Source organism: Oncorhynchus masou, chromosome 20 (assembly GCF_036934945.1).
Source record: "Oncorhynchus masou masou isolate Uvic2021 chromosome 20, UVic_Omas_1.1, whole genome shotgun sequence".
NCBI classification, from domain to species: Eukaryota; Metazoa; Chordata; class Actinopteri; order Salmoniformes; family Salmonidae; genus Oncorhynchus; species Oncorhynchus masou.
The window spans coordinates 17,395,011-17,414,639 of NC_088231.1; the positions used below are offsets into that span (position 1 = coordinate 17,395,011).

General features: G+C 45.3%; 3 protein-coding genes across 16 annotated transcripts in view; 1 reads left to right on the plus strand and 2 right to left on the minus strand.

Annotated features, from left to right (window-relative positions):
• Positions 1-5,903, plus strand: part of lef1 (lymphoid enhancer-binding factor 1) — a 57,210-nt gene extending 51,307 nt beyond the window's left edge. For 10 of the 13 annotated variants that reach the window (XM_064926595.1, XM_064926596.1, XM_064926597.1 and 7 more), the window contains one exon: positions 4,337-4,426. Coding sequence is in view for 3 of the 13 variants with exons in the window: in XM_064926594.1 (XP_064782666.1) it covers positions 4,337-4,419 (83 nt within the window). In the remaining 10 variants the exon portion in view is untranslated. Of the gene's footprint in view, positions 1-4,336 lie in introns of all 13 variants that reach the window. The other 3 variants (XM_064926594.1, XM_064926590.1, XM_064926591.1) reach the window with 1 other exon arrangement.
• Positions 5,904-8,747: 2,844 nt separating this feature from the next.
• hadh (hydroxyacyl-CoA dehydrogenase) lies at positions 8,748-13,655 on the minus strand. The gene is made up of 8 exons (XM_064926603.1): positions 13,340-13,655; positions 12,647-12,775; positions 12,402-12,559; positions 11,738-11,864; positions 11,437-11,526; positions 9,805-9,877; positions 9,503-9,619; positions 8,748-9,199 (listed from the first exon to the last, which is right to left on the minus strand). Exons 1-8 carry the CDS (start codon positions 13,538-13,540, stop codon positions 9,081-9,083), a joined length of 1,014 nt encoding a protein of 337 aa, XP_064782675.1. The 5' UTR covers positions 13,541-13,655; the 3' UTR covers positions 8,748-9,080.
• A 915-nt stretch (positions 13,656-14,570) lies between these two features.
• On the minus strand, positions 14,571-19,622 carry LOC135507065 (cytochrome P450 2U1). 2 transcript variants are annotated; one of them, XM_064926601.1, is made up of 6 exons: positions 19,017-19,621; positions 16,634-16,952; positions 16,093-16,427; positions 15,743-15,904; positions 15,356-15,523; positions 14,571-15,000 (listed from the first exon to the last, which is right to left on the minus strand). In XM_064926601.1, the coding sequence occupies exons 1-6, from the start codon at positions 19,465-19,467 to the stop codon at positions 14,819-14,821; spliced, it is 1,617 nt and encodes a 538-aa protein (XP_064782673.1). In that variant the 5' UTR covers positions 19,468-19,621; the 3' UTR covers positions 14,571-14,818. The 2 variants fall into 2 exon arrangements, 1 of the variants encoding a protein (XP_064782673.1); XR_010450598.1 differs by having other exon boundaries at positions 14,877-15,000; positions 15,356-15,459; positions 19,017-19,622.
• Between the last annotated feature and the right edge of the window lie 7 nt (positions 19,623-19,629).

A 19,629-nucleotide genomic window follows, 5' to 3' on the forward strand; every position in this document is an offset into this window, starting at 1 on the left:
GAAGGGGAGAGATGGGAAGGGGAGAGATGGGAAGGGGAGAGATGGGAAGAGGAGAGATGGGAAGGGGAGGGATGGGAAGGGGAGAGATGGGAAGGGGAGGGATGGGAAGGGGAGAGATGGGAAGGGGAGAGATGGGAAGGGGAGAGATGGGAAGGGGAGAGAGGGGAAGGGGAGAGATGGGAAGGGGGAGAGATGGGAAGGGGAGAGATGGGAAGGGGAGAGATGGGAAGGGGAGGGATGGGAAGGGGAGGGATGGGAAGGGGAGGGATGGGAAGGGGAGAGATGGGAAGGGGAGAGATGGGAAGGGGAGAGAGGGGAGGGGGGAGAGATGGGAAGGGGGGAAGGGGAAGGGGAAGGGAGAGAGGGGAAGGGGGGGAGGGGAAGGGGGGAGGGAAGGGGGGAGAGGGGAGGGGAGAGATGGGTAGGGGAGAGATGGGAAGGGGGGGAGAGATGGGAAGGGGGGGAGAGGGGAAGGGGAGAGAGGGGAAGGGGAGAGAGGGGAAGGGGAGAGATGGGAAGGGGAGAGATGGGAAGGGGAGAGATGGGAAGGGGAGAGATGGGAAGGGGAGAGAGGGGAAGGGGAGAGAGGGGGAAGGGGAGAGATGGGAAGGGGAGAGATGGGAAGGGGAGAGATGGGAAGAGGAGAGGGGTCGCAGGAAGATGTTTTCTTTCTCTATTTAATAAACACAAAACTCTGTTTTGAGATGTGGCTGAGTTTCTACTTCTGCTGAACAAAATGTGGCTCCTATTGTAGGGGGGTTTCTCTCCCTCTCTTTCCTCCTACTCTCTTTCTCTCTCTGTCCCGTCTTTCCTCCCCGTTCTCCCCTCTCTCCCCTCCTCTCCCTCCCTCCCATCCGATGGTGAGTCTGAGTGGCGGTGGAGCTCCTTTGAAGTGCGCCGCGGCAGAGGGAGCAGTCATTGTACGAGCCCTTTGATAGTGCCGCTCTGGCCTCCAGCCCTCAGCTCCAGCTTTGTAGCTGTGCAGTACTGCGGGGGCACACCACACTACACCACGCCGCGCTTGGCCAGACTTCAGCAGCTCGGGCCCCCAGCGACTGCGCATCAGATGTGGGTAGAGGGGTAAGGAGACAGGGCTCCTACCCCCAGACCCCCAACTCTACCCCTGTCTCACCAGCACATGCCTGAGGTTTGGGCTTTTGGTGGCTCGGTGGGCGGGAGCCATACCCCCTACCGTTCCTCTCCCCACAATCAAAAACCCTCCCCTCTCTCTTCATCGAGCCTCGTATAGACAGAAACCTCCTTCACACACTTCCCTTTCTCTTTTCTTCTCATCCCCCTCTCCCTCGTTCTGTTTCAAATGAACCCCCCGGTACATCCCACCGTTATCAACAATACCATTGTCCGTGGTTCCCAGCCCAGACAAGAACAACAACGTTTCTCCCACCAAACCACCCTGACTTTTGGTTGGAGGTTAGAAATGACAGACACAACTATTCTAGGTTTTCCTGTTAATGTTCTGTCTCCCAGCCAGAGAAAGTGCTGACAGGATGAAGCCAGTTGTTTAAAACATGAGTTTGACCTCTTCGGTTTGACCTCTTCCGTCTCAAGCTGATGGCTGCCGGTTGTGGCATTGTCACAATTTAATAGAGAAAGTGAGACTGCCTGAGCCGAGAGGGTGTCGCCAAACAAAACCATAGTTTCAACTCTTCACAGCAAGGTGATTATCTCACCAAAACGGAGCACAGTCAGTGCAAAGGTTGGCCATCTCCGTTTTTTTCCTGGTCGTTTTGACTATGTTTCCTGAACTTAATGCTTTGTCTCAATCACTGGTTGGATTTGAATAGCCGCCATTTTCCTTTTCTTTCCATCCAGCCAATGCTGTGTTAAAACCTGATTCTGACCATTTAGGAAACTTGGCAGAGAAAATTACAAGAATTTCAGGTTTATTTCCAGATTTGAATGCCATCTTGGAGTAAATGCCAGTCGAGATGTACAAGTTCCTGGGTTTCTGTGATTTGGAGTTGATCTCTGAACTCATATTTCATAAAATAAGAACATTGTCTGTCTAGGTTGCTGACTTCGTGGTCGAGACAGACATGGCAACAAACAGTCAGCTGATTTGGCATTTCCTCCTCTCCTCTCTCTCCCAGAACTCTTTCTTTCTCTTTTTCCTCTCCTCCTCCTCCTCCCTCTCTCCCTCTGCCATGGTAAAGTCTACACTCCTGCCTGTGTTGGAGACACCTCGCTCCATTTGGCTTATTTTCACTAATTTGTCGGCTGTGTTTTCCTTTTTCATGGAACCAAAAGAAATCCCAGAGCGCCGCTGCAGCGAAGGGAAGGAGGGGGGGAGGAAAGGAGAAGGGGAGGAGTAGAGGAAGGCAGGCGGGACGGGCCCAGCTGCGGGCTCTTTGATTTGCCCCGGTAAGGTGGAGGCGGCGATTGAGAGACGAGGGGCCGTGCCAGTTATCTTAACCTCCCACGCTTCAAAGACCCAGAGCCTGGGCCCCGTTGGTCTCAGTCGCTCCCCCCACCTCCCATCCCCTCCCTGGGCCAAGGAGAGAGAGAGCCAGAGCCAGGACCCGGCCTCCACTGGAACAGAGGAGCGTTTCATTTCCTGCAAAGAAGTCCAGCCGGCATTCCTGAGTGCTAACTGAGGGGAGGGGAGGTGGGCAGAGGGAGAGGGGGCAGGGAAGGGGTCAAGTTGCTTCTGAATCCCGGCGTTTGTGTGTTGGTGTCGGGTGGGTCTGCTGTGAAGCCCTGGCCTGATGCCCCCTCCTGACCCACCATCACACCCCTCCATCGCCCCCTCCACCCCCAGCCCCCCAGGCTTTTTTCTCCCAAGACAGGAAGGACTAAGCCAGGGCTTTTCATCTTGTGGCCGGGAGGGAAGGAAAAAGCTCCGCAGGACGGGAAGGGGGTGCTGGGGCTGAGGGCTGGGCTCTCAGATCCTGGGATAAAAAGGGGGCAGTGGAGGTAAATAAACAGCGACAGAGGCTCTTTCTCTCTCTGCGGCCCTCAGTACCTCCTCTCCTCCGCCCGGGAGGCTCAGGGTCAGCCATCCCTGGGAAAGGCGGCCTCCGTCCCACTCCCTTTCATCCACATGTGGTAAAGCAATCTGGAGGGAGGGGAGTGTGTGTGTGTGTGTGTGTGTGTGTGTGTGTGTGTGTGTGTGTGTGTGTGTGTGTGTGTGTGTGTGTGTGTGTGTGTGTGTGTGTGTGTGTGTGTGTGTGTGTGTGTGTGGTGCCAGGGTGGAGTTGCAGGGCTCAGCTGACTTCTCAACCCACAAAAACACACTTCTTCTCTGACCTCACCACAAGGGAGCGGTCCTTCCACTAATACACCTTCCCTCTCTTTTCTCTCCTCACATCTTTCACTCCCTACCCGGTCAGACATCTACCTCTGAATCTCTTTCCCCTCTCTCTTTGATCACGGATTCTATTTGATGCTGGAAAATAACCAACACTGCCCGTCCGTCAATAACTGAGGCTAACTCTTTTAGCTATGTTTGCCGTAGACCAGTATTTTGAGCAAAACCACTTTTGTGGTTTGACAAACAATTTCCCTTGCATGGATGGGTGGATGGTGGCCGGCGGGGCTTTTTAGAAGGCCCTGTAAAGTGCCTTCTCAGCTTGAGAAGACTCTCTCTACCTCTCCACAGCCCACACACAGCGGTGGCAGCAGAAATGTCAACAAGAAGCTGTATCCTAACTAGATAGCTGGTTGCGTTCAGAGAGAGAGCGGTAGCAGTAGGTAGATGACATCAGGGTGTCAGTCAGAGAGGGGGGCAGAGCAGATGGAGCCAGCTTGGGTCACAGTGACCTGATGTCAGAGTGAGATCAAAGCTAATGCCAACCCACATCCTGTCACTAACCTACGACCTAATGTTCAGTCGGCAACGCCATTACTGCTCTCTGAAGATGGCAGTACTGTAGTGCTCCTTCACTCGTCCAGGTCCTCTGTAGTGTGTGTGTGTGTGTGTGTGTGTGTGTGTGTGTGTGTGTGTGTGTGTGTGTGTGTGTGTGTGTGTGTGTGTGTGTGTGTGTGTGTGTGTGTGTGTGTGTGTGTGTGTGTGTGTGTAGCATTATGAGGATGCAGCACTCATTCAATGTATGTGGGATGTGTGAGACTGTCTGGTTTCAGACGATGTTGACAGCAATGTGTTGTTGTGGCTTCATGTGTTTCAGCTCCTTTTTAGTTAGTGAGGGATTTTCCCTCCGACTGAACGGGTTATAAGTGCATTGCATCTCTCTGTTTCTGACCAGTATGAAAGACAGCCAGCACTCGCAAATGACCTATAACAGCAATCACTATGGACACGTTTAGGCCATTTGTTGTTGTCCATTGAACTGACAATGTTTCTCTCTCTGTCCTTCAGGAGGAAAACGGAACGCTTTCTCCACGTCGTGCAAAGCGAAGGCAGCAGCTATGGCCCCTCTGTTAGAGATGGAGGCCTGCTAGATTCCATCTTATCCCTGACCCCCAAGCCTCAACTCCTGTTCTCAGAGGAACTTGACTTTATACTCCTCTCCTGCAGTGGACTCTCCTATCTGCTGTAGAAACTCTGAACTGAACAAGACAATCACTACTAAAGACCATCATCCAACCGCATGCAAACTCCCCAGCCCCCTCACTCCCCAGCCCCCTCACTCCCCAGCCCCCTCACTCCTCAGCCCCCTCACTCCCCAGCCCCCTCACTCCCCAGCCCCCTCACACCTTTTTTTCTTCTTACAAGCAGCTCTATCTCAATCCAAGGCACTGCACTGAAAACAGTTCAGCGATTTCACTTTGTCAAACACAATTAACACCTCCCCAAACATGCCCCAACACCTGTTTCTAAGTTATTCCTAAGTTATTTGCCACCTCCGTTCCTTTCCTTTGTACAGCCCACTATGTTCGACCCATCAACACTCCCCTTTCCCCTCTCTCACTGGATTTCAGACCACATGTTTGGGTTGTGGCCTGACCCAACACCTCTTTAGACTGACTGCACTATCACAAGGAAGATGGAGGGATGTCAATCACATGTTGTCAAGGAAACATCCTCTCACGGCTCCTGTCCTCCATTTTGTTTTTATTAACGACCAGTTGGTGCAAAAAATATCAACATTTTATGATTATAGCTTTTACTTTTGAGTTGGAATTAATCGAATGCTTTTTTTGTATTTTGAACTTGGTTTAAATTTCTCGGTGTATATTTTCAGTGAATGTTTTTTTTTTATATATATATATACTGGTATATATGAAAATAAGCTTTGAACACAGGAAAGCCATTTGTTTTCTTGTTAAAGCGTCTTGCAGAAAAATGAAAATTAAGGCTTCTTTTGATACTATTTGTAACAAATAGTGACCTTGACTCGAGTCTTGCTCAGATGTAAGATAAAGCTCAGTATGTGTACTTTTTAAAGAAACTGTCAGGATATGTCACTTTTCTTGGTATTTTTGCAGGCAACGTTAGGACAAAGGCAAGTGGTTGCTCAGAGGCCTATATTTTATTGTTCTAAACTGACAAATGAAGCAGATATATATTTACCCCAGCACTTGGCAGTGTTCATTTTATTGCCATCAGGGTTGGGGTCAATTCAGAAAGTTAACCAAATTCCAATTGCAATTTGACATTTTCCTCATTGGAAAGCATTGAAGAGAAGTTGGAGTTGGAATTTCAGTGTACTTCCTGAATTGACCCCAAGCTTGATTGCGATGGACTTTTCTCTTCTCTATCTGGTAACTGTGGTCTTTTTGCCCATGTTGTTTATTCCATGCATTTCTGTAACATTTCATTGATTTTATGCTCTATTTTTAGTATTACTTGATGCATTTTTTATTCATTGTCGTATTTTGAATCACTGTCATCTTGGTATAAGCACTTTGCTTCCCAAGTGGTCACATTTTAACAGTTTCAACATGTTTTGTTTTTTTAAGAAAAATAAAAAGGCATTGGCTCATTTGATCTCCCGACCAGATTTATGTGATAGAAGGTGTACCTTACTTACAGGGCTGGTTTCTGGGAGAGAGATTAAGCCTAGTCTTAGTTCAGTCTAAAAACCAATTCTTCATTGAGCATTGTTTTTAGTCTAGGGCTAAATCTCTTTCCAGGAAACCAGCCCAATAATCTTGTAGCTTGTGATCATTTGTCGGCCCATCATATGATTCCTATCCAGAAATTCTGCATTTGACAACACTGCCACTTAGTGGTCTTAAATAGAACTACCAAGTGGAATTATTGACTATAAATCATTCAAATCTCGAGGGGAAACTTCAAAAGGCTCCAAAACCGACCAATTAAAACTCCAGCAGCATGCCGAGACTGAGGTTATGTTCATACAGTCTTACGGCTATGCTGACAAAAGGGAAAATCTACCTTGATTATTGATGCTGCTCTTAAACTGTGAAATCCATGGAAAAAGGTGAGATGTGATGTCTCATGTATCCAAGATGATCAATATAATGCCGGGATATAAAGAGGGTAATATTTTCGAATTGAGTAGTAGGGATAACATCAAAGGAACTCGTGAAACAATATTGGAAATGAACCGTGGGGTTGAACATGCAGGGGTTGTTGACTGACCATACAGTACATTCAGAAAGTATTCAGACCCCTTCCCTTTTTCCACATTGTTACATTACAGCCTTATTCTAAAAACATTTTTTTTTTATTAAATCCCTACTCAATCTACACACAATACCCCATGATAAAGCAAAAACAGGTTCTACATTTTTTTTTTTTAAGTACATAAGTATTCAGACCCTTTGCTATGAGACTCAAAATTGAGCTCAGGTGCATCCTGTTTCCATTTATCATCTTTCAGATGTTTCTACAACTTGGGAGTCCACCTGTGGTAAATTCAGTTGATTGGACATGATTTGGAAAGGCACACCTGTCTATATAAAGGTCCCACAGTTGACCGTATGTCAGAGCAAAAAACAAGCCAAAACGTTGAAGGATTTGTCCGTAGAGCTCCGAGACAGGATTGTGTCGAGGCACAGATCTGGGGCACATTTCTGCAGCATTAAAGGTCCCCAAGAACATGGTGGCCTCCTTCATTCTTAAATAGAAGAAGTTTGGAACCATCAAGACTCTTTCCAGAGCTGGCTGTCTGTCCAAACTGAGCAATCAGGGGAGAAGTGCCCTGATCAGGGAGGTGACCCAAAACCCAATGGTCACTCTGACAGAGCTATAGAGTTCCTCTGTGGAGGAAGGGCAACCATCTCTGCAGCACTCCACCAATCAGGCATTTATGGTAGAGTGGCCAGACGGAAGCCACTCCTTAGTAAAAGGCACATGACAGCCCGCTTATGGAGTTTGCTAAAAGGCACCTAAAGGACTGTCAGGCCATGAGAAAGAAGAATGCCAAGCGTCACATCTGTTTTTCAGCGGCAGGGACTGGGAGACTAGTCAGGATCGAGGGAAAGATGAACAGAGCAAAGTACAGAGATCCATGATGAAAGCCTGCTCCAGAGCACTCAGGACCTGACTGTATCCAAGGTTCACCTTCCAACAGGACAATGACCGTAAGCACACAGCCGAGACAACACAGGAGTGGCTTCAGGACAAGTCCCTGAATGTCCTTGAACCCGATCTAACATCTCTGGAGCGACCTGAAAATAGCTGTGCAGCAATGCCGCACATCCAACCTGACAGAGCTTGAGGATCTGCTGAGAAGAATGGGTGAATCTCCCCAAATAAAGGTGTGCCAAGCTTGTAGCATCATACCCAAGAATAAGAGGCTGTAATCGCTGCCAACGGTGCTTCAACAAAGTACTGAGTAAAGGGTCTGAATACTTATTTAAATGTGATATTTCCATTTATTTAATACATTTGCAAAAATTTATAAAAACCTGTATTTGCTTTGTCGTTATGGGGTATTGTCTGTAGATTGATGAGGACAAAAAACAATCCAATACATTTTAGAATAAGGCTGTAATGTAACAAAATGTGGAAAACGTCAAGGGGTCTGAATACTTTCTGAACTGTATCACTGGGTATCATTAATGGCAGGGTGTGTTGGCTCAAAGGTCCAAGTCAAGGGGTCTGAATACTTTCTGAACTGTATCACTGGGTATCATTAATGGCAGGGTGTGTTGGCTCAAAGGTCCAAGTCAAGGGGTCTGAATACTTTCTGAACTGTATCACTGGGTATCATTAATGGCAGGGTGTGTTGGCTCAAAGGTCCAAGTCAAGGGGTCTGTATCATTAATACAAAGGTTTCTGAATACTGTATCACTGGGTATCATTAATGGCAGGGTGTGTTGGCTCAAAGGTCCAAGTCAAGGGGTCTGAATACTTTCTGAACTGTATCACTGGGTATCATTAATGGCAGGGTGTGTTGGCTCAAAGGTCCAAGTCAAGGGATCTGAATACTTTCTGAACTGTATCACTGGGTATCATTAATGGCAGGGTGTGTTGGCTCAAAGGTCCAAGTCAAGGGGTCTGAATACTTTCTGAACTGTATCACTGGGTATCATTAATGGCAGGGTGTGTTGGCTCAAAGGTCCAAGTCAAGGGGTCTGAATACTTTCTGAACTGTATCACTGGGTATCATTAATGGCAGGGTGTGTTGGCTCAAAGGTCCAAGTCAAGGGGTCTGAATACTTTCTGAACTGTATCACTGGGTATCATTAATGGCAGGGTGTGTTGGCTCAAAGGTCCAAGTCAAGGGGTCTGAATACTTTCTGAACTGTATCACTGGGTATCATTAATGGCAGGGTGTGTTGGCTCAAAGGTCCAGAGGCAAATCCATCCCTAGAAAACAACTGTATGAATAGAAATCTCAGAACAACCTCGGGGAAGCATTTGGAAAAGTCAGTTTAATGCCACAAACTCAGTTGCTTACAAACCACACATAAAGATGACATTCAGAATATACAGTCAAAAGACAGATTTTAATTGATAACACCGGTCTGGCATTCTTCAGGAAGGCACTGTGGGTCGTACCAGCTGCATCTCTGTTCTACCGTTGTCAAAATTAACCAGCGGTTTTTTCTATTATCATTCATGCCCTTATCAGTACTGGGAGGGACTACATGATCTTGTCCAATCGGAAACTCTTATTTTCATTTTCCGTTTTGTCACGGTGTGCCTTAATGAACAGGCTCCAGCTCGTGTTGATTCTGGGGCGGGGTTACTTGTACTTGTAGAAGCCCTCTCCGGTCTTCTTGCCGAACTTGCCCTCGGCCACCAGCTTGTTCAGCATCTCACTGGGCTGCATCAGCGGGTTGTTAGGATCCTTCTCAACCCAGCCTGGAATCAAGTTATCAACATAAACTGTTCACTTTAACTAACTGCTTTTGCATTGGTTTTACACTACCTGCATCTACTTAATTTGTTTTTGTTTCTTCAAATATTCATCACCATTTTCAAAGACCACCGGCACCTCTCGTCCAGCTCCCCATTGTATAACCAAAACAGTGCTCTGCCCCTGTGCCATATGACATGCAGTTATTTCTATTGGGCCTGTTCCTAGCTGCTAATATAGTCCTCTTTTAACTGGTACTGAAATCTCTCTGTAATCGGAACACACTTGTGAAGCAGCCCAACACTCACCGTCCATGATGAACTTAGCCGTGTCCAGTCCTACGTAGTCCAGCAGCTCAAAGGGCCCCATGGGATACCCAGCACCCAGCTTCATGGCAATATCAATGTCCTCCTTTGACCCGTGGCCTGACGAGAAGAGCACACACACACACACACACACACACTGAATTTGAATGAAGGGTGACAACGGTTTCATATACAGACAACAATGTTTTGTTAACTATAGATGTTCATACATAACCGTTTGTCACATCCCTCTTGGCGCCGATGCAATTTTCATTCATATACAGGCAAAACATTTGGTGGTGTACCTCTCTCATGTAGCCTGATGGCTTCCATCATGTAGGGCACCAGCAGGCGGTTCACAATGAACCCAGGAGTGTCCTGGAGATGAATATAACGTACTGACGTTAGTGAACCGTTTATAACCATCTGAACGGCATATGATGACCATAACGTACTGACGTTAGTGAACCGTTTATAACCATCTGAACGGCATATGATGAACATAACGTACTGACGTTAGTGAACCGTTTATAACCATCTGAACGGCATATGATGAACATAACGTACTGACGTTAGTGAACCGTTTATAACCATCTGAACGGCATATGATGAACATAACGTACTGACGTTAGTGAACCGTTTATAACCATCTGAACGGCATATGATGACCATAACGTACTGACGTTAGTGAACCGTTTATAACCATCTGAACGGCATATGATGACCATAACGTACTGACGTTAGTGAACCGTTTATAACCATCTGAACGACATATGATGACCATAACGTACTGACGTTAGTGAACCGTTTATAACCATCTGAACGGCATATGATGAACATAACGTACTGACGTTAGTGAACCGTTTATAACCATCTGAACGGCATATGATGAACATAACGTACTGGCGTTAGTGAACCGTTTATAACCATCTGAACGGCATATGATGACCATAACGTACTGGCGTTAGTGAACCGTTTATAACCATCTGAACGGCATATGATGAACATAACGTACTGACGTTAGTGAACCGTTTATAACGCATCTGAACGGCATATGATGAACCGTACTGACGTTAGTGAACCGTTTATAACCATCTGAACGGCATATGATGAACATAACGTACTGACGTTAGTGAACCGTTTATAACGCATCTGAACGGCATATGATGAACATAACGTACTGACGTTAGTGAACCGTTTATAACCATCTGAACGGCATATGATGAACATAACGTACTGACGTTAGTGAACCGTTTATAACCATCTGAACGACATATGATGACTGGCGTTAGTGAACCGTTTATAACCATCTGAACGGCATATGATGACCATAATGTACTGACGTTAGTGAACCGTTTATAACCATCTGAACGGCATATGATGAACATAACGTACTGACGTTAGTGAATCGTTTATAACGCATCTGAACGGCATATGATGAACATAATGTACTGACGTTAGTGAACCGTTTATAACCATCTGAACGGCATATGATGACCATAATGTACTGACGTTAGTGAACCGTTTATAACGCATCTGAACGGCATATGATGAACATAATGTACTGACGTTAGTGAACCGTTTATAACCATCTGAACGGCATATGATGACCATAATGTACTGACGTTAGTGAACCGTTTATAACCATCTGAACGGCATATGATGAACATAACGTACTGACGTTAGTGAACCGTTTATAACCATCTGAACGGCATATGATGACCATAATGTACTGACGTTAGTGAACCGTTTATAACGCATCTGAACGGCATATGATGAACATAATGTACTGACGTTAGTGAACCGTTTATAACGCATCTGAACGGCATATGATGAACATAATGTATGGTGTAATATGGTATGTCACTGCATTATCTTTAAAGGTGTACAATACTAGCGAAATAATTTATTTTTGTTCAAATGAGCGAGGATCTTACTTTGCAGGACACTGGCGTCTTTCCCAGTGCTTTGCTGAAAGCGAGGAGGGAATCGAAGGTGTCCTGGCTTGTGGCTGATGTTCCAATCACCTGAAGAGGACACGTAAACTACTTAACATCTTTCAATTGAATCTTGTTGATAAGGAGAGCAAGCCCAGTGTTATTTTTTAAAGCATCTTACGTACGTTTCTAATTTAAACATCGCCATCATGACACAAAAAATAACTGCTTTGCGGGAGACTATATAGACTAATCATAGGGAGAGATGTCCTAAAATGTACACCACACTATTGATCCTTACCTCTACCAGCTTCATCATGGGGACGGGGTTGAAGAAGTGCAGCCCTCCAAATCTGTCCAGTCTGCTGGTGGAGCTGGCTATGTCGGTGATGGGCAGAGAGGATGTGTTGCTGGCGAAAATGGTGTGTCTTAAAATAGAGGAACCAAAAACATCAGGCAACAAGCAACCCCCATGAGGTGCATCCCAATTAGTAACATCAATTATGTGGGATACACAATGCCTTTCCTTTTGAAATATTTTATTTTAATTAGAATAGTTTTAAAATAGTCTATTTTAAGCACATTTCAAGGATACTGGCATAGCTTTATAGTAAGATGAGAAAAAAAGCTCAAATGCAGATAAAGGAATTTGGATATTTAGGCTACACATTCAAAACGGCAACAACAAATGTTCTCTCATCAAACAGCACCTGCTCTGGCTTGATGTTCATCTCAACACTGATCATCGATAGCTAACCCCTATGGTTATTGACAAAGTCGCAGGCAGCAGAGACAGGACAGTGCTTATGTGGTTTGGATTCACACTCGCCTGGCGAGTAAAACCTTCAGACCAAAGACATGGGTTGGACCCACAGGCTAATGCCTAGGATTCAGCTCAGTGGGCTAAGACAGTCTTGTGGTGTGTAGGAGACACGGGTTCCTAGCCGGTTCCTAACCATACTTACGCTGGTGCCACTTTGTCCAGAGCACCAAAGAGGCCCTGTTTGATCTTGAGGTTCTCCACGATGGCCTCCAGCACCAAGTCTGTACTCCCCACCACAGACGCTGCGTCTGTCGATATGGACACGTTGGCCATCACCTTGGCAATAAACTCTGCTCCTGCCTGTAACATACATGATGATGACTGTCAATGAAGTTCTGCCAACATTTCCTCATTGGAAACAGCAACATTAACATATTAGTGACCAACATCTGGCTTGTCAGCGAACTTCTTCTTGACCACCCTCTTCAGGCTGCCTTCTATTCCCTTGGCGGATTTCTTCAGGATTTCCTCATTTGTGTCAACTAGCACCACCGAATGGCCCGTTGTAGCAGCCACCTATTAGAAAGGGGGAACACAAGTGCGAGTTGTGAGTGGGTGGGACAGGTGTTCACCAGGTTGGACTGTCAAAAAGTAACTTTGGTAATACAACTCCTGAATTGAAGGACATTCAGGTAGGTAACAGAATCCCTTCTATAACTAGCTAGCTACAGTAGATAGAGGTCAAAGGCCACCTCCTGCTGCTATCTTCACCATCTGTGTTGTGCACTGATCAACCTGAGACAACTTGTGAGACATACTGTACTTCTTACCCAGACAGGAACAACCGTTGCTTAAAATACAGAGTTGTGTTACTGATTAGCCTGCACAATTTATCCCCTGAATTGCCTTGGTTGGCTTCTCAAGTGGGTATCTAACAAGCTAGCTAATAGCAAGCTAGCGTTTAACTAACCAACAGTAGTCGGTATGTTCGTGCACTTCATTGCTATATTTAACTGGCTTGTTAGCTAGTCTTGCAGCGTTAGCTACACAGCTGGTTAGCTTACAAGATAGCTAGTTAGCCTCTGTAGCAAGCTAATGTTAGCAAACAAACTTCTGTCATTAACAGTTAACGTTAATTACCTGTGCGATACCTGCACCCATCTGACCACCCCCGATGATCGTAACGTGTTTGATCGCTGCATTTCGGACTGCAGAAGAGGAGAGACCTCTGATGACTTGGTGAGTGAAGAAAGCCATGGTTTGCAAGGCGGAGAGGACCGCACCAGAATGAAGGAGCTGGCTGTGACTGAACGTACAGGCAGACTGACACTCAGACACCATGGAAAGTAGGAAGGTCGTTGTGTGGCGGTGGTCACGTGACTATTTAGCCCGTTCCATGACCTTTCACCCAGTTTTGATGTGGTGTGTTTTATTAGATTCCTACTATTGCTCTGATATAGAAATTAGTCAATAATACCATTGTAGTTTGATAGGATGCAAGAGCACTTTCTATTGAAAGACAAGAATAGTGTGTGCAACAGATGCATTAAAGCACATCAAGATCATAATGCAATAGATATTCAAAATAATTTTAGACTTTTAAACGTATTTCAGTCCAGTGAAATACAAATGACAAAATACTCTAAGTAATTGAAATACATATTTCAAAAACATGTAACAGAATACTGGCCATCAGTAACAGTGGATTAATGCACCAAAATACAAAGCGTATGAAAAATATAAGCTATGTAAAATATTTTATTACATAACAGAAGGTTTTTGTCTTTAATATTTACTGTTGCCTTGTTTAGAAGATAGAGCTGAAGGAAAAAAATGGTTGAGGGAACATTAGGCCCTGGGAACATAGGGCCCTGGGAACATTAGGCCCTGGGAACATTAGGCCCTGGGAACATAGGGCCCTGGGAACATTAGGCCCTGGGAACATAGGGCCCTGGGAACATTAGGCCCTGGGAACATTAGGCCCTGGGAACATTAGGCCCTGGGAACATAGGGCCCTGGGAACATAGGCCCTAGGCCCTGGGAACAACATAGGCCCTGGGAACATTAGGCCCTGGGAACATTAGGCCCTGGGAACATAGGGCCCTGGGAACATTAGGCCCTGGGAACATAGGGCCCTGGGAACATTAGGCCCTGGGAACATTAGGCCCTGGGAACATAGGGCCCTGGGAACAGACATGGTCCCCCTGCATTGCACCCATTTAGTTTAGAATGAACTCCCAATACCTTTGCATAGCAACTATGCAAAAAAAAATTAAGACTGGGTGGCATCGGTAGCAACATGACAAAAATAACTAAAAACCTGATTTTTGTCTGGACTATATCTTCTGGTGGAAGAATTAAATAGTATGAATTGACTTATCAAAATAATGTTTTAATTAAAATATGTAATTAATTGTTATTTTAGTAACAGTTTTATAAAAGCAATAAGGCACGAGGCAGTATCATGAATACAGTTACAGACAAATGGGTTGACTGGCCGATGCTGTCGGATCGGGCCAACTAACGCCGTTTACCTGTGACTGTATTCATGATACACCACTTCCTCTTGTGCCTTATGGCTTAATGACAGTGTCAGCGGTTGTTGTTCGTCTGGTGGCCTCACCGCCGGGGCCTCACAGTCACAGTGTATGAGCAGGGGGCCAGGGTGAGGCCAAAGCGCCCGTGCATGGGAGGAGGGGCCAGCCCCTCGGGCAGTCTGAAACTGAAGGCCTGCAGCAGGCTGGTGAACATCAGAAACAGCTCCATCTTAGCCAGCTGCTCGCCCATACACACCCTGCGTCCTGGGAAAGAGAGGGAGAGAACACTGTAAAGATGCACATTAAGTCATGTGTCATACATACACAATAATCAAGCAAGACTGTGAAATCAAATTATTGAAATGTTCAGTCGTGGCCTAACTGCTTCATACTCATGTAGGGGTAGTATGGGACTTCAACAATCCAGTGAGATTGTAAACTAACCTTTTGAACCTTGTTTCAGTGGATTTTACAGGAGCCTAACTGTAAATGTCCACAGTAGAAAGGCTTCATACTCAGTGTATACCGTGTAACTACACTCCTGTTTGCCAATCGTAGAGCAAGTCGCTAATGGGACACCCCACATACGTCTGTCGAGAGAGACTGCCGAACAACCTACCTATTCCGAACGGTATGAAGCACTCTTTCCTCAGGAGATTCCCCTGGTCGTCTAGGAAACGAGAGGGGTTGAAGTCGTCTGGCTCCTCCCACACAGTGGGATCCCTATGGACAGACCACAGGTTGGGGATGATCACTGTGCCCTTAGGGATCGTATAGCCACGGAACTCTGCAAGACAACAACAGACGAACCATAGCGAAAGGGTTGTACTCTCCTGTTTCTGCTGCAGCAGCCTAGTCCCTGTTGTAGTGTTGGTCTGGTGGAACTGACTGACCAAGTTGTTGAGAAAGCAATTCAATACAACTTTATTGATCTGACTGTGCATAACGGAAGAGTCAGGTTCTACCATAGAATTAGAATGACTAGTATGGGTTTCTCTCTCCTCACCTGTGGTCTCTGAGGCCATGTGAGGGATGGCCAGGGGGACCACCACAGTCATCCTCTGCACCTCCATGATGGTGGCCTCCGTGAACGGCAGGCTGCCTTTATCAGTGAGAGACGGGACCCTGTCTGGGCCCACCACTGCATCGATCTCCGCCTGCACCCTCTCTGTGGTGTGAACAGGTACAAATGACATGGAAATCCTTATTACAAAGCAACGAGCATTGGGAAACAGGACACTGGATATGTTACACATAGCATTATGATTGGGTACTGTACTACATCATGCTTCAACAAGGAGTTGTCTTTAGGTTCCATTGAACTGGTCCTCCACACCCCTCTTTCTGATGTAGTACCTTGGATATCTGGATACACGACCATGTAGAGCATCATCCACAGCACTGTGTTGGTGGTGGTATCAGTACCAGCGATGAAGAGGTCTCCTATGATGTAGAATAGATAGTCCTCTGAGAAGCTACTGTCCGTCTCCCCAGCGGCCTCCTGGGCCAGCATCTCTACCAGGTACATGTCTATGAGATCTCTGGGGTTGGCTGGGTCTAATGTCTCTCTGTGTCTGGTGATGATCTGCTTCAGGAAGGCAGTGATGTCCCTTTCCACTTGCCGTACCTCTCTGAAGACACCGAAGGGCAGGTAGTAGAGCAGGGGGAAGACATTGATGAGGACCGCCGCGCTGTTAGTATAGAATAGAGTAGAATAGATACGTTACTGCCTGTTTTCTGGGAGAAACTGAAATGTGTTAAGCGCTTAAGGGCACACAGCAGGAACTTCTACTTGAGATCAGAGGACCAGCAGCTCTCCAGTTATCAGTTCAGTTCCCACATCTTTGAACCAGTTAACCTTCCGGCTACTGATCCACATCTCTAACCTCTAGGCTACCTGTTGGCGATGATCTCTAGGCCGCGGGCCATCAGGTCCAGCAGGGCGCCAAACTCCCGGTCAGTGTGGTGGAAGCGCTGGCCCAGGGCGATGTAGGAGATTACGTTGGACACAGAGTTAGTTATCAGAGGGGTCAGGTCCACTCCTGAACCCTCAGTATCTTCCTCGCTGAGACGCAGCAGCTCAGATTTGACCACAGCCAGCCCCTCAAGGATGCAGGGCTCCAGGCTCAACTTGCCCAGGCCAAAGTTCCGCAGCGTGGTGTGGCAGAACTTGCGCTGCCTTCTCCATACTGGTCCATAAGGTGCAAAAACTATGCCTAAGGTTCAGAGAAATGATAAGAGGCGAGGACAGTTAATAGTGCTGTCACCATGCACTAGTACACATATGTAATTATTTACAGAGCAAAATTAAATTTCTCTTTCTTTTTCTGCTTGGAAGACTTTTGATGAGATTAATATAACATAACAATAGAACAGACCAATAGAATATAACAATAGAATATAGCAATAGAATATAATAGAACAATAGAATAGAACAGACCAATATAATATAGCAATAGAATATAACAATATAATATAAGAGAACAATAGAATATAACAGAACAATAGAATAGAACAATAGAATATAGCAATAGAATATAATAGAATAGAATATAACAGACCAATAGAATAGAACACTAGAATAGAACAATATAACATAACAATAGAGCAACAGAATAGAACATACCAATAGAATAGAACAATACAATAGAAAATACCAATAGAATAGAACAGACCAATAGAATAGAACAATAGGATGGAGCAATATAATAGAACAATACAAGAGAACAATACAAGAGAACAATAGAAGAGAACAGACCGATATATTATAACAATATAATAGAACAATATAATAGAACACTAGAATGGAACAGAACAATAGAATAACATACCAATCAAATAGAACAATAGAATATAACAATTTAATAGAACAATTGAATAGAATAATAGAATATAACAATAGAATAGAGACACAGGAGAGGAGGGCTTCTTTTGTTTATAGTTAATCCATGAGGAGCTCTTTGATCATGGGATGAAATACTATAAAACAGGAATAAGTTCATGCTGGATAGTAAACAATGCCAGAACAGCCTTTGTTCAAACAAACTTCCAATCAAGGCACTCTCATGTAGTGGCAACACCACAAAATAAATGCAATATCATAAAAGGAAACAACTAACTGTGTACATGTGACCTCATGTTACCAAACTTAAGAAAGAAACAGGAAATGAGAATAATCCATTTCCTCATTTGCCTTTAGTTTGATCCAGCACAGACGTGTTGTGGCTACAGCCTTCATCAAGGTGACAAAGAATAGTGGTGAACAAACAGGTGTATTTTAAAGTGATTCAATTCATTACCATAATGCATTTATCCAGAACGTTTTGCTTTGTGGGAGGTGTTTGAGACCCCTGCGAGTACTGGGGACCACTTCAATGGCCATGGCTTTCAGAGAGTTTGGGCTGCCTATGTGGTGTACAGGCTGCCCAGGTGGGTGCTTTTACATAGGATGTACTGAGAGAAGGCTCAAGGACAGGGTGTCTGAACATGCCTATGCTATAAGGACTGCTAACGAGATATATCCTTTGGCTAAACATTACAGACAGATTGGCCATGCCAGCCCAAACCCTCTTAAAGCCATGGCCATTGAAGTGGTTCCCATTTCTCGCAGGTGGGGGGTGATAGTCTCAAACGCCTCCTAATCTTTAAACTAAAGGCCACTGTATTGCCAGGTCTAAATGAGGAAATGGATTATTCTCATTTCCTGTAAAAGATGGGGTTTATTTTTTGGTTCTCCATTCTTAAGTTTGGGAACATGAGGTCACGTGTACACAGTTCGTTTTTTCCTTTTATGATATTGCATTTCTTTCTCTTGTTATGCCATGTTTATTTTGTTCATCTTTGTATCTTGAATGTGTTTTTCCCCCAATTTTTAAAAACTTGATCAATTACATATGGTAATAAAGTGAGTCACTTCCTGTGAGAGTTGGGATATACACCTGTTTGTACACCACTATTCTTTGTCACCCTGATGAAGGCTGATATAGCCGCAACACGTTGGTGTAAGCCACGACGAAGGCGTTTACATTTTTCTGTTACATGAGAGTGCCTTGATTACTTCTGGAATTCTGGAAGTTCGTTTGCACAAAGGCTTTTCCGGCATTGTTTACTATCCAGCATCAACTTATTTTTTTAAATTATAGAACAATAGAATATTCACCGGGCAAAACGCTCATCCAAGACCGCTCATACGATAAGTAAAATCGACCTCAACAAAATCTATGGACTATTGTGCTTTCATGCGTTATTACGCACAGGTTGAGTCAAGAAGCAGCACTTACCTTTCCGCTTTGTCATGATGGTAACGGTGGGAATATCTGGTCTGTCGGAGAACACATCTGCCCGGTTTGAGAGGGCATCCCTGACCACTTCATATCCGTTCAGTACTACTACCAGCTGACTCCCTACCCACATGCTGTAGATGTTACCGTAAACCTTAGCTTGTTCCGTGATAATAACTTGAGGCGAAATTAGAGCTCGTGTCTTTGATTTTGGGACGTCCTTCCCTCCCCAGCCTCCAAACCTCCTCCAGATTAAATTGAGAACCAGAAACCCGCCGAAATTTCCAACTATTGGCCATGGTTTAGGACCAGGAGGAATATTGGAGACATCCTGGTGTTTGCGAAATGTGTGCATTAGATAATAGACGGCCACGAATACTGTCAAGGCCAGAATGCAGACATGGGACGGCGCAGAAGTGCCCAGGAGCTCGTGCCATAATTCCATAACCATGGGTTTTAATATCGGCTGCAAAGCACAAAAGAATACCTCGTAATCCTTGGAAACGAGTTGAATATTTAGACTTAAAGATGGTTTTCAGAAGGGTCTGCCATGTTATTTGTTTGTGTAAGCAAACGACGTATGGTGATTCCTAGCTTCCTATTGGTGGGTGAG